Source organism: Bacillus rossius, chromosome 11 (assembly GCF_032445375.1).
Source record: "Bacillus rossius redtenbacheri isolate Brsri chromosome 11, Brsri_v3, whole genome shotgun sequence".
In the NCBI taxonomy this organism is placed as follows: domain Eukaryota; kingdom Metazoa; phylum Arthropoda; class Insecta; order Phasmatodea; family Bacillidae; genus Bacillus; species Bacillus rossius.
This window is the reverse complement of record NC_086338.1, coordinates 351342-366807: the sequence shown is the minus strand read 5'-3', so window position 1 is coordinate 366807 and position 15466 is coordinate 351342. Positions and strand designations below refer to the sequence as shown.

Sequence of the window (15466 nt, the reverse complement as noted above, 5' to 3'; positions counted from 1 at the left end):
TACTAAACAGTTGTGCTTATTATGGTACAAATAAAAACTCATAAGTTCAGTTTTTTTTTTTAGCCTTGGATATATCAAGCTGCAGTTTTTAATTCAAGCATGACTCTGCTCAAAAATTTGAGTTCTCGCAGATTTATTTCGTTAAAATGGGTTATTTTGATGCCTTTTGATCTTTTTACATCATTTTACCTAAATAAGTTAATTTATGTGAATTAATATTATTTATATTGTTTCGAGTGATTTGGTTTCATGTAATAATTTTCTGAATTAATTCGTTATAATTTGTTTATTATGTATTCATTCAAATCGCTTATGATTATTTTTGTTAATTCACATTAAATTTTTCTAGTAGATAACATTTCCACACATTTGAGTAAATTCCAAAGGTTTATTTCGATGGTTAATGTGCATTTAATAATTGGAAATTGTTTCCATTCGAGTAAACTTATAATGTTAAAATGGATTATGATGCTTTTTGATCTTACCTAACCTAACCTGACCTAACCTAAACTAAACTAACCTAACCTAACTTAACCTAACCCAACCTAACCTAACCAAATCTAACCTTTCCTTACCTTACCTAACCTAACCTAACCTAACCCAACCGAACCCAACCGAACCGAACCCAACCCAACCTTACCTAACCTAACCCAACCTAACCCAACCTTACCTAACCTAACCCAACACTACCCTACCCAACCCAACCCAACCCAACCCTACCTAACCCAACCCAACCCAACCCAACCCAACCTAACCCAACCTAACCTAACCTAACCTACCCTAACCTTTCCTAACCTAACCTAACCTAACCAATTTACCCTAACCTAACCTAACCTAAGCTAACCTAACCTAAGCTAACCTAACCCAACCTTACATAACCTAACCTAACTAACCCACCCCAAACCAACACAACCCAACCCAACCCAATCCAATCCAACCTAACCTAACCTAACCTTACCTAATCCTGTAACCGCAGCCAGCAGTAGTCAGAAATGTTTCTTCTGTGGGTTCCCTCGTCATCCTCGTTCTTCCTGTCCAGCGCGAGAAGCTACATGCAAACTCTGTGGTAAGAAAGGCCATTATGCAAAAGTCTGTAGGTCAATTAAGCCCAAAGATCGTACTGCCCCCTTACCTGACTCTCCTCAAGACACAGATAACTTCCCAACCCAACCCAACCCAACCTAACCTAACCTTTCCTAACCTAACCTACCCTAACCAATTTACCCTAACCTAACCTTACCTAACCCAACCTAACCCAACCTTACATAACCTAACCTAACCCAACCCAACCCAACCCAACCAAACTCTACCTAACCCAACCTTACCTAACCCAACCCAACCTAACCTAACCTAACCTAACCTTACCTAACCCAATTAACCTAACCAAACCTAACCAATTCACATTAAATTTTTCTAGTAGATAACATTTCCACACATTTGAGTAAATTCCAAAGGTTTATTTAGATGGTTTATGTGCATTTTATAATTGGAAATTGTTTCTATTCGAGTAAACTTATAATGTTAAAATGGGTTATGATGCTTTTTGATCTTTCCTAACCTAACCTAACCTAACCTAACTTAACCTAACCCAACCTAAGCTAACCTAACCAAACCTAACCTAACCTAACCTATCCTAACCTAACCTTACCTAACCTTACCTAACTTAACCTAACTTAACCTAACCTAACCTAACCTAACCTACATGCAAGTAAGGGTGACTCACAAAAATTTGTATAAGCCAAACGATTAGCAAGTAGTCAGTAGATCGAAAGTCTGAGAAACGTCTGTCGATCAAACGATTTTCGGTCTAATGCCATGCTAAAGAACCAAACATCACTTTGGATCTCCATTTATTATTTTTTTTCTCATCAATGTTCTGGAATCATATAAAATTGTCGGAGATGGACAAGGGTGAAACAATGAAACTGAACAATGAAATAAATCACTGGCAGAGGAAATGGGACTACCACGATAAAACCCACGCTAGCTCTTGGGAACATCTACTTGCGAAAAATTACAGGCTTGACACCTGTATTGAAACGTAAACTGATCGTTTTGATGAGAAGTGAGTGATTTGACCACTCACCCACTCTTGGTTACCAGGATATTTATGAACTTTAATATAGCATTTTTATTGTTGCAAAGTTTTTTAATACACTTGGTGATTTACTGTATGCATAAGCGCAAGAAGAGTAGGCTTATGGTAGTTCAAAGCCCCTGGAGACTAAGTTAAATACATTAAATACTCGTTATGCACTATATAACCAGAATATTACCAAAACAACAATTTTGACTCCATGGAAATATTTTCAAGTTTCTGCAACCCTGTTATGTCATGCATTTGGTAAAAATATTTTTTTAAGTACATTATACCTTTTGGATGGTTAAACTTTTAATAAAAAACTGAGTAATAAAATAGTGCTACTGTAAGATATTTTCGCTGTAAAAAAATTCCTCTACAAATCCAAGTTCTGGCTGCACCGCTGTTGTATGTAAACTGCAAGAAATTGTAAATAAAATTACCAGGTAGTGTATGGATGTAATTTAATGTACCAAACGGTAACGATGTTGCTTTTTATTCCATGCTACCTCTCCTATATTTGTTCAATTTATATGTTTAAAGTGTAGTAAATTAACCATACTTGATACATTTATAATACAGAGTTTGTAAAAAAATTTGAAGGAAATAAAGCATGAGAAAATATTTCAGTACTTGCCAGAGAAGTGTAACATATAACATCGGTAACGAGAAAAAAAACACACTTTAATACGAAACTCGGACACGAAATATAACATAGAGTTCATTAAAATAAAGCCGATTGTGATAAATATATACGCAAATTGTGTTATCAGCTACATTTATTCACGTGAATTGTCCATAGTTTCCACACCCACCACTAGAATTAGCTTCCGGAGCAGCTAGGTCAACTATTGGATCATTTTATTAGCAGACCGAAGTCAGTTTACACGTATTAACAGACTTTACTTACTGACATCAGAGCCGTCGGTTCTAGAGACTTCCGCGTTCATGTATCTGCTGCCCTGCTTGATCTCCTCCTGATCCTTCTCGTCTTCTGCGCGCACCTCCCCATCCTGCTGGAGCTGCATCAGGAGGTCCACGAAGTCCTTGCAGACAATCCCACTGGCCCTCCGGTGGTCCACCATGTCCCAGAACGTCCTCCGGACAAAGTCAGTGACGCCGATGTCGAAGACTTTCGCATGGACGAACTTTTGCAGCCAGGGATTGAAGATGATGATCGCGGCCAATATTATCTGGAGACCTTTGGGTTCCAGCAACATTTTCATCTTGGAGATGAACTCGCAGTTGGGGTTCCCCAGGCCGTTCGCGTTGATGCTGAAGGAGCAAGACGCGATGGCGTCCATGGTGTACCTGGCCATTGTGTCCTTCACTACAACAGGCCTCCCTGTGAAGAAGAAAACTCTCTCAACTTCGGGGAAGTCCCTGCCCCTACAGTCATCCTCTCTGAACAATAACATACAGACACATAATGAGGAAATATCAATATACAAATGAACAAAGCTGAAAAAACAATACTAAGTCGGTGGGAAACTTAAAATTGTGCTCCAATTGACTCGGAGTTGTGAATAGAGTAGGTGCCGTCATTTGTGTCTTTGAGCAGTGTGTTAGTTAATCTATTGCTCAGTGATGCAATGACAAATCACCCCTTATAAACTGATGGTGCATTCAATTATCACTTAAAATTTCAGATAAAATTACTATTACATAAGAAGAAAATACTCTTTTATTACAAGCAATTGGTTCTAAAAGCTTCCTATAGTAAGTTTTAAAAAATAAAGTTTTAAGTGATCATATGCTCCAATTTTTTTTTTTTAAATCGTACATGGTCCATGAGATATGATTTACCTTCGGAGACCTCCCGGTCGATGTGCCTGACCAGTTTCTTGCTGCAGTCTTCCACCAACTGCAGCATCCTCCTCATTTTGCCCGAGATGAAGGTCGGGCTCACCTTGATCCTCAGGTGCTTCCACTTCTTGCCCTTCGCCGTGACGAGACTCTTGGCGAACAAGGGGTCAATGAATCGCGACTCGCCTGAATTGAAAGCAGAACACGCGTGTGCGAATAATAAAAGGAAAACTCGCGACCGTAACTGCAAATCAACAAGCTCGACTGCAAAGTTGAGAAAACGTCTCCGCACGGCAAAAGTCTAAAACCTGTGCTAATACCGCGCCCGCTTGTCTCATCGTCCCGGAGCGGCGTCACCAAGACGTCCGTCGCCTCTCGTGCCGGGTCCATGACTGCCTCCCGCTAGGGCGGAGCGATGACACTCGCGTGACCACTGTCTGCCGAGTCCTGGCGACGACTTACTCCCACTCCCCTGCTGCGCCTCAGCGCCCGCATCTCCCCCCCCTTCTCCGCGAGCCCGCGGAACACGCTGATTGGTCACAGGCGGAAGCCGCGGCCTTGGCGCCCGGTGAACAATTAAAACTTATAAAATACAAAACCCTTCATTACAAAATTAATTATAATAAAAATATACAAAAAACATAAAGCAAAAATATATTTATAATAAAATAATAAGTCATATCCTGTAAAGAAACACAAGGTCACACGTCACCGTCACTTGCGTCGCACCACACACTCAAGAGATGGCGCTGGCGAGGCATAACGGCCTGAAGGAGCCGGGGAGACAATTGGGTCGACGTCAAATGCCCCCCCTCCGACGAGGCCATTATGTCCGGCAGCGCCACTCATTTACCCGCATGGACGTGATGCATTGGGTCGCTGTACTGGAACACTGACCTGGTGTGTCCGGCGTCGTCGTGGTGTCCGCGCTGACCATACCTGCTGCCATGGGGGTAGCCGAGGAGGGCGGCGGCGGCGGTGTGGCGGCGCCTTCTGCATCAGGCGGCGGCATGCCCCAGGTGGTGCGTGTGGCAGGCGGCGTCGTGCCCCAGGTGGTGCACGTGGCAGGTGGCAGTGGTGTGTCGCCGCCTTCTGCGTCAGGCGGCGGTGTGCCCCAGGTGGTGCGCGTGGCGGGCCGCGGCGGTGTGGCAGTGCCTTCAGCGGCACGTGTGATGGGTGTAGGTGGCGCCGGGTTGACTGTGAATGGCTCGACAGGTGGCTGATTCCCTTGAGAGTGTTGCAAAATCGTCGTTTTGTGATGCCGTTCCGTGCCAGCAGCTTTCTCAGCACCCGTGGGCGGCGCCGTCGGGGTAGTTCCTCCAGGTGATCTTGTGTTGTTTTGTCCTCTGGTGGACGTGGCAGCACGGCCGGTTTGCACCGCGTCAGCCCACTGTGAGCCTTCACAGCAGTTGGGGGCGGCGGCGTCGGTGGTGGTGGTGTGATGACCACGGCATGGTATGGCGTTGACTCGGCAGTCTCGCAGTGTGTTGTCTCGCTGACGATGTTGCCCGACGTCGCACCAGCAATCCACTGGTCAGCTGGGGGCGGCGACGTCGGAGGCGGCATCTGGAGTGGTAGCGTCGGTTGCGGCTGCGTGGGTTGCAGCGGCATCGGGAGTGTTGTTGTCTCAAGCCTTGACATTGTGAGCAACATGTCGGCGTCCGCACAGTAGGACCACTCGGCTTTCGTGGTCGTCTGGCCCCAAGGAGTTGTGGATGGGTGAACTTCCAGAGGCGGCATCGGCGGCGGCATCTGGATTGGCAGCATCTGTTGTGGCGGCTGTTGCGGCGGCGTCTAGTGTGGTGGCGGCATCTGTTGTGGCGGCGTCTGTTGCGACGGTGTCTGGTGTGGTTGCGGCGTCTGTTGTGGCGGCATCTGGAGTGGTGGCGTCGGCGGCGTCTGTTGCAGTGGCGTCTGTTTGGGCGTCAGGTGTGGTTGCGTCATTTGCGGCGGTGTCTGGTGTGGTTGCGTCAGTTGCGGCGGCGTCTGGTGCGGTTGCGTCTGTTGAACTGTCGTCTCACGCAATGGCAATGTGTCAGAGTCCGCACAGTACAACTTCATTCGGTACGGTTCACATGTAAAGCCAAACATCCACGCCTCTTCACGAGCGGTCGGATGTAAACATTCCTCGTGCCTCAGATTCTCACACTCCTCGCAGAACCACCCATCAGGTGTCCCGCCGGGGCATGAAGGCGCACCGCATTTCGTCATGCCGTACATCCGGTATTCGAAACAATATCCACATTCATAATTGGTAAAGTGCTCGCAACTCTCGCCTGACTCCGGAAAGTCTGCGTCGGCCCACGACTCATATGCTTCCTGGAAGTCGTTCATGATTGTCACGACGTGTAGCCTATGTGTCGTAGTCGCAATCGCTCAATCTCAGTAACATCTAGAGAAGCTTTTCTCAGGCGCCAGCAGGTTCCCATTACACTCTCGACTCGTGCCCGTCTTGTCACGTCATCCACACCACTCGCCCTGCTCGTAGTTATCTCCCATTTATCCGTTACTCGTCTTCCCGGCGTATTCAATCTCCGCCTTATCTCGTATCTTCCCGCGACTTTATCTCCCCCAGGTCGGCGATCTCTTCCCGTCGCGAGATACCTGATCCGCGCGGCCAGTGATAAGCCGCGCTGCTCCGCCGCGCGAAATACGATGCCGGCGTGAGACGCCCCGCGTTATCTCGCTCCCGCGCCGCTGTGTCGCGCCTGTTTCCTGCGCAGCTGCTCCCACGTCTCACGACTGTCTCCGCGTCTCGTCTCGCCCCGCACATAATGTCCGAAAAACTATGTCCAATGTCCCGCGCACTACGACTTTTGCCACTGTTCAATGTTCCGCAAGCGTAGTCTTTTAACATAGACAAAGTTCGAAAACGTATTTTGGCTAGGCCACACTAGTTAGGGCGCCACATGTCGTGGTCTGGTCGACTAGTTCCTGACAATGCTGCTGTACTGCCGGCTACTCAGGGTTCGGTAGAGAGGGGGTTCAGGCCGCGTAGCCGAGGAACTTAGTCTCCAGAGATTAAATGAGAACAACTCTAATAAAGTTTGATGGTCCTTTATGCTCGAGACTCCGAACACTTTACATGGGGCTGCCACGTTTCCGCCTGTGACTATTTCTAGGTGGGTCGAAACCCGGTTCCGCGCACTGTTCTGGTTAAGAAAATTACGGACGTCCCACCCGTGATGACTATCACTCCCACGGTAAGGAATATAATTCTTATGACCCGCGCGTGATAGGATGTCTGTCTGACTGTACTCCGCACTGGCCAGAAAGAAATGAAAAAACACTAAACCTATGACTGCGAATGACCAGTTTGAAAAAATGAATCGCGACTCGCCCGAATTGAAAGCAGAACACGCGTGTGCGAATAATAAAAGGAAAACTCGCGACCGTAACTGCAAATCAACAAGCTCGACTGCAAAGTTGAGAAAACGTCTCCGCACGGCAAAAATCTAGAACCTGTGCTAATACCGCGCCCGCTTGTCTCATCGTCCCGGAGCGGCGTCACCAAGACGTCCGTCGCCTCTCGTGCCGGGTCCATGACTGCCTCCCGCTAGGGCGGAGCGATGACACTCGCGCGACCGCTGTCTGCCGAGTCCTGGCGACGACTGAATCCCACTCTCCTGCTGCGCCTCAGCGCCCGCGTCTCCCCCCCTTCTCCACGAGCCCGCGGAACACGCTGATTGGTCACAGGCGGAAGCCGCGGCCTTGGCGCCCGGTGAACAATTAAAACTTATAAAATACAAAACCCTTCAATACAAAATTAATTATAATAAAAATATACAAAAAATGTAAAGCAAAAATATATTTATAATAAAATAATAAGTCATATCCTGTAAAGAAACACAAGGTCACACGTCACCGTCACTTGCGTTGCACCACACACTCAAGAGATGGCGCTGGCGAGGCATAACGGCCTGAAGGAGCTGGGGAGACACTTGGGTCGACGTCAACATAAACACACTAATAACATTAGATCCTACATAGCAGTGAAATAAAAAGCAGCTAGTAGAATAATAAATTCTGTTTCAAAACAAAGTTCATGCTCTACTGAAAGAAAGTATTACTTTTATTATTTTAGTAGTCAGCTGATGATGATGATGATGTGTTTATGTTTATGTTATATATGATTACTGTTACATCCACAAATCCTCATTGAGATTGAGGGGTTCCAGCTGCGCCTTTGTGGAGGACGGACGTGTCCCGGAGCTGCTCTACCAGACCTTCCAGTACTTCGCATCAGCTGTGGCTAGCACCTAGTGCTGCCCAGCGCTAGACGCCCAAGCTGTGGTTAGCACTTATTAGTGCTACCCGGCGGTTTCGAAATGTGCCTGTGTGCTAAATGCGCACAGGCGGTAAAAGTGAGCTGCGCCAGGTGTAAGTTTTGATGACCAACGAACTCGGCAACACCCGGGGAGTTAGATCCCCTGTAGCCTAGCCTGAACCCGGCTAACTAGCCCCGGGGGACGGTCAGTGTGTGGAACCGAGCGGCAGGCGACAAACAAAAGAACAGGACAATTACCAGCGAAACTGTCGACATGGCAGTGAGCGAGGCCCCTTCAGGGCCGAGCTCTGACGAATCAAGTGGGTGGACAATGGCCACCGGCAAGCGCGCGAAACGCCTGCACACGGAGGTGTCTGGTGCAGGCAGTGACGACGAGGCGGGCCCCTCCCCCTGCCCTCAGCAACCAACCACGACCGAGGCCGCCAAGAGGGCGCCGCGCGTAAAGCCCCTGTTTGTGATCCTGGATCAGGGACACCAGTACCCGCGGGGGTACACCACCCTGAAACAGGCAGTGGCAGAGAAATTCACGTGCCAAAACCGCGGCCGTGATGAAATCCAGGTTAACGTAGCCTCAGTCCCCGACTACCACAGGGCAGTCAAAGTACTGCAGGCCATCGGTGCCCAACACTCCGTCCTCCTTCAGAGGGACGAAGTACCGAAGAAGTTTGTTTTGCGCGGAGTGCACCGCCACACCCCATCTGAGTTCCTCCAGGAGGAATTCAGCGCCCTGAATCTGCCGGTCCAGAACCACTGGTTCCTGGAGAACCGGCAGCGCCGCAAAATGTGCGATGCACTTGTGATAGAGGTGCCTCAGAGCTGCGACTCTGAGCGCATCTACAGCCTCAAGGAGTTCGCCGGCATGCTCGTGCGTGTCGACGACTACCGTCGCCCCTCAGGCCCCTCCCAATTTAGCGTCTGCCAGCGCTACAACCACGTTGGCAAGGCCTGCCACGCGGCCCCTGTGTGCCGGTGGTGCAGCGGGCAACACCGCGCTCCCGACTGCCCCAATGGGGGCAACCTGGAATACAAGAAGTGCGCGCACTGTAAGGAGGCACATTGCGCGAACTACAAGGGCTGCCAGGTCTATAAAAAAGAGACCCGCAGGCACCTTCCGCCCCAGGTGCGCAAGCAGCGTGAGTAGCAGTCTCGCCGCGACTTGCGCGACAACAGGCGAGCTGCAATGCAGCCCCAGCCGCAACCGATGCCAAGGCCCCCTCCGGGCTACTTCGGCCCCCCGAGGCAAAACCCCTGGGGTACACCGAGGTACCCCTCTCCCCAGAGCTTCGGCGACTACCTGCAGCAGACAGATGGCAACCGATTTGCGCCCCTGGAGCAGCACTGCGAGCCTGGCTACAACGAGCTGGACTACCCAGTGCTGGCAAATAACCCCTGGCAGCAGAAGGGGTATAAGAAACATCCGACGGGCCATAAAAATGGCCAAGGCAAGCCCCAGCGACCCACCCAGGACAGGCCCCCGCAGCCTGGGCCGGACAGGCCGTGACAGCCTGCCCAGGAGAAGCTCGTGGCAGCCAAGGCTGCGCCAGCCCCGGCGAGGCGCACGACCGTGCTCTCCCGGCCGCAGGTAGCCCCCGCACCTGAGATTATCATGGCAGTAGATGCAGCTCCAGTGCTGCCAACTGCACCGCCCGCGCCCCAACAGCAGCCAGCCTCGAAACTGGGCCTGGCTGACTTCCAGAAAGTGCTGGAACAGTCGCGCACTTTCAACACGGATGCAAATCTGGCGGCCACAATTGTCCCCATGTGCCAGCTTATGGTTATATGGTGCGACCCATCTGTTGCCCTAACAGAAAAAGTCCATGCGATGATGGGCTTCGTCCAGTCACTGGCTGCCAAGCTCAATGGCAGCCACTAGACAGGCCCCGAGTTGCGTAACAACCCCAGCCGATAGGTTAAGCTTACACTCCCTCCTCTTCTGGAATGCGCGTGGAATCAAACATAAATTACCGGAATTCATCCACCACCTGGAAAAATATAAAATCAAAATAGCTGCGATTAACGAAACACACTTGCAGCCGACCGACCGACTGACAATACTAAATTATACAGTTTATAGGCGCAATAGAGAGCACAATAGATGGGGAGGAGTAGCTATAGTAGTTCACCGTAGCATCAAACATACTGTATGCCAGCTACCCATTTTTCAAAATTTAGAAGCTGTTGGAATCAGCTTAAACATTAACCAACAAAACATTAAACTCATTTCAATGTATGCTCCACCAGGTAGGTCCCTCAGTGTGGCGGATCTGGATGCCCTGTAAGGGGCCGCTCCGAACTTCCTCGCTGTAGGTGACATTAATGCGAAACACCTGGAGTGGAATTGCAGGCATGCGATGGCAAATGGCGGGCTTCTCTATGCGCATCAGCTTGATAAAAACTATCAGGTTCATGCTCCTACTGAGCCCACATTTGATTCAGGCAGACTGAACCAGCTGCCAGACATCCTAGACATCGTGCTTAACAAGCGTGTCACCTCGGGGTTCGAACTCGAGGTCGTACACGACATGTCGTCCGACCATTTCCCTGTTCACTTACATTTCGACAGTGCGAACACGGAAACCAACCCGCCACGTAAAATTCGGGACTACAAACACGCCGACTGGGAAGGATTTAAAACTCAAGTCGCGCAAAATTTGTCAGACATCGCGGACATAAATAATAGTGAAAGTTTAGACACCGCAATAACTAAATTTACTGCGGAAATCCAGGATGGTATAAGCCAGTGCATCCCAGAAAAGGAGGTTAAGTTAGTACACGACGAGCTGCCAGTATACATACACGACTTGATATCGCGCAAAAACAGACTGCGTGTGAATACACACGACGACGCACTATCCAAACAAAACAAAGAATAAATGAATTACAAATAATTATTTCAGACGAAATTTCACTGTGGCGAAGCAGCCAGTGGGAAGCAAAAATCGCTCGTTTAAATATTCAGGACGGGAGTGCATGGACTATGATGAAGCGATTTTTAAATAAATCTGAAAAAATTCCGCCCCTTCAAACCAATAATGGCCTAGTCTTCAAACCCCTCGACAAAGCACAAGCATTCGCAAATACGCTGGAAACAGCCTTTCAGCCAAACATGGTGCCTTGCGATAGGCAATACACAGCACAAATTTACCGCGAATTACGCGAAAAATTGCGCCAGCCCACTATAATTATCTGAGCCTCTATTAACTCAGGCACAGGAAATCAAACGAGCTATTAGGAAAATGAAGCCGCGAAAAGCACCTGGGAATGACGGCATACAAGCTATCGTTCTCAAACAGCTCCCAGATGAAGCCCTGGAATATTTAGCTGAATGCATTAAGAGCGCGTGGGAGATAATATTTTCTCGCGCGCGGTCAGTTGAAGTGGTTCATGTTTTCCTCGTAGGATAGCGTTGCATTCGGCCAGAAGAGCATACGGCGCGGCATCATGTGGAAATCCCACGAACTAGTAGGAAAACGGAATGCTACCTGGTGTTTGTTGGGAGGGGGGTGGGGGGGGGGTGTAGTGGAGTGAGTGAGAAAGACAAATGAAGGACGGCTGATAGGGTGGGATGAGTCAGCTGAAGCAGCCGAGGCAACGGCTTTGTGATGTGCTGAGAAGCACAAGACGACACTGGACTATCACGTCCGTTTCATACAAACCAGACAGAGCGGATAGATCTTTTTTTTTTTTCCGTTTAAAGGAACGCCGATTTTATGCTTAACTGTTTTGGCGTCCATTTTATAACCTTTACGCTTCGTGGATGTTACTGTGTGATACAACACCACTTCGTTTAAATAAAAACCGTTCAACAGTTCTGGTACATAAAATATTACAAAGTAAATTTTTTAGATACTTTAGATACAAGTCTACACTACATACCTAATAGTTTAGTATTGTCATCTGCCTGACAACTGCAGAACGAAACTTCTTATTTATACCTTTTTTAATACATTTGACGTTTCTGACTCGTGTTTTGTAACAAATATGCCGTTGATTTGTAGAGAATAAAACACAACATAATTTGTTAATAGTTTGAGAAGATAACAGCATATTCAATTCTGAAAAATCGGCGATCTCGGCACTTTCCGCATTACAAAATATCGGCTTGACCTCAACTTTTTCTGCTCTTATCGCGCGAGGTGGCGTTAATACCAATGGCGCGTCCTGATAGGCTGGAACAGTTTTCCGCTCTGTCTGGCCGGCGTCCCGGCACCCGAATTACTAGGTACTGGCTCAGGCAACTGAAGCTGAATTACTCCAGGAAAAATTATCCTTATCAGTTTGCTAGTTTACTATTTTCTACATGAACATTTGTTAATTGTTTCTCCAAATTTCGTTTCGAAGTTAAAAAAAAAAAAAAAAAATCGAAGTCCGCGTAGTCTACGTTTTTGATTTTAAGAAAAGTCAAACAAGAATTTGTCTTTTTTTTCCCCGCAATGGACCTAGATAATAGTTTGTATATTTTCTGTAAATCCAAATGTCCATACTTTAATTTTAACTTTAAGTTAACTTTTATAAATGTATGTTGTGTATAATTAAGTATACCTTTTTTTATCGATCAACATAATATTTGCTCCGTAACCAATTAAGTGAACTTAAAAGTCAATGTTACTGGCATTACAGTATATTATACATAAATTATTATTAATATTGCAATCACAACTGGAAATCATAATTTAAACAGAACTACTATAATCTATTTCATTGTACGAATTTTGACGTTTAGCTTGTGAGAAAGGTCTGTGTGAACAGGATTGCAAAGATCTTATTTTACTAGAAAACTATTGGACTGCCAGAAAATTTTTAAAAAGTGAACGTCAAAATTCGGACAACATGGACTTTATCTCAATGGAAGTTATTTCTGAATACAAAATATTACCATATCGGTTTTTCGAAATTGAATGACAGTTCACTATATTATCATTGCGTTAAGTATGTTGAAATTGAGCCAACTTCTCGCTACAGAAAGGAAACGTATGTCTCTTCTCATATAACGTAGAACATGGTCGTGGTAACTACCCACCTATATACTACCTCTGAAGGTACAATTACTAAACTCGCATTCGCGGTGGCCTGGGTTTCAATCCTTTTCCAGAGAGTCTTGTTATATTTTAAGTAGTGTATCTATATTGCGGCAAATATTAGAATAAATTATATGTGTCGTTAAGAGCCATGACCATCTATGGTAGAAGGCCGCGGCCTAAGGTGTGGGAGGGCTTGCTGCCTGTCGCTCAGTGGCTGTTCTGTAATTGAAGCTACCGTATATCTAAATATGATACAGAGACTATAACAGCTAATGAGCGAGCGACAGCCATTAACCCTTGCACACCGCGGCCTTCCAATAAAGATGCCCACGAAAGAGCCCATCGAAAATTAATATTGAAACATGTAATTAATTTGAGTGAAAAATTATGTATTACTTTAGAATTTGTTCGTTCATGTTACGTAGCGTTTTCTTTCCATAGACTAGTAATAGGTTCAGAAACTTAACCACAGTAAGTTTACTCTTGGTTATTGAGCACTATATATATATATATATATATATATATATATATATATATATATATATATATATATATATATATATATATATATATATATATATATATATATATATATATATAATACATATTATAAAGTTTACATATATACACAATGTGTATCTAAAACATACGTACAAACTTCGGCAGGCTGTTTCTGGAAAGAATACAAGACGAAAGCCTAATAACCACTTTACTCATAAATTGAGTTACGAACCTCCGAAAATGGAATTTTCCATATCCTGACATTAACATCATCAGTAAGTAAACTGTGGCATATGATTTTTTATAAAGGAAACTTTACACCTTGGAAACGTTCTTTGTAATGCCTGCCCCGGTTTTTTTAATTTATTATTAGCTTTTCAGGTGATAAAATTTGCTAAAACAGAAATGCTGTTATATTCATAGAAAGATGTTCATTACAACCTACGTATCTAGTGGTGAAAAATTTGCGTTCTACAAAAACATCAGACACATGCAAGTTATTCAAGAATAGGAAAATTTGATTTTTGGGGGTTCAAAACTCCGAATCCATTTACGAGAAAAGTATGGTACACAGGTTTTCGACTTGTATTTTCGCCAGGAATATTCTGCCAGAATTTGTCAGTATGTTTTAGATACACGTTGTATATAGAATACATTTAAAAGTTTATATATATATAATACAGTAAAAAAATTATACATATAATATATAGAATACATTACTAACTTTAAAAATGTATATAGAATACTTTAGAAAGTTGACGTTCCGTGTTCGGCCCTTGCAAGAATCGAAGTTTTACAAATCGCATCCACAAAATAATAAGTAATGTGTGCAGAAAAGATAAAAGATTATGGAGTATATATTAAGAAAATGATATGAAATGATTTTATAGTAGGATAGGTCTTACAGTAAAGCACACAAAAAACACATTTACTATGTACTTCTTGCATCAGAGAATAGCTTTGGCGAAACCTTGTATTCATTCAAACCTTCTTTTGAAAGTTAGCCTATCTGTGTATATGCATCGTAGTTAAAAAAATTGTTTCAATTTATACAGTTAAAAATAGTAAGGAACATATTCACATATCATTATAATTTATGCAAGTATTCTATATGTAAATTAATCATGATCATACCTAACGAAATGGCGGGTTTTAAAGCATGCTTATTTATAATAGGCCTACTTATACATTTTTATTTTGAACCCTACAATACCGCACATAACATATATTTTGGGTTAGAGTTACAAGAACAGTGAGATACTTAAATACTAACAATATGTACACTGATACAATTATGATTGCTACAATGAATATTTCAATCAACATAAAAGAAAACATCTGTTGTTTGAGTTAATATGCACACAACTGGCACTTGTCAAAGCTCAAACTAACCAAACATGTTTTCATAAATCGTACGCATCTAGGTACATAAATACATAACGAAGTAACCGTTTTATTACGCACTCATTATGTTGGCTGACAGCAAAAATGAATGACACTATTATCAGTCAAAGTAAATCTGGCTGGTATTGTACGACAAGAGGTAAGATGATACTGAAAAATAAATGAGCAGTATAACAACATAATATGTTTTCTAAATACTAATAAACTTAGTGTCCTTTACAAATTATTAAATAGGCAACTGTTTGCAAGGATATTATAACGAACAAATTTCTTCTGAAATCAAGGAAGAAATTATTATACCAACCCTTAACAAAATTAATACCCTCTTGAAATAATTAAAATTACATGTTTCATACTTATTTCCGA

General features: G+C 44.9%; 1 protein-coding gene across 5 annotated transcripts in view; it reads right to left on the bottom strand.

Annotated features, from left to right (window-relative positions):
* Window positions 1–15365, bottom strand: part of LOC134536550 (cytochrome P450 6k1-like) — a 40988-nt gene extending 25623 nt beyond the window's left edge. The window contains exons 1-4 of one of the 5 annotated variants that reach the window (XR_010075798.1): window positions 15089–15365; window positions 3887–4072; window positions 2991–3425; window positions 959–1061 (exon numbers count right to left, since the gene is read on the bottom strand). Coding sequence is in view for 2 of the 5 variants with exons in the window: in XM_063376291.1 (XP_063232361.1) it covers window positions 4736–5653 (918 nt within the window). In the remaining 3 variants the exon portion in view is untranslated. Of the gene's footprint in view, window positions 1–958; window positions 1062–2990; window positions 13708–15088 lie in introns of those variants that run through there. The other 4 variants (XR_010075799.1, XM_063376293.1, XM_063376291.1 and 1 more) reach the window with 4 other exon arrangements.
* Window positions 15366–15466: the final 101 nt, after the last annotated feature.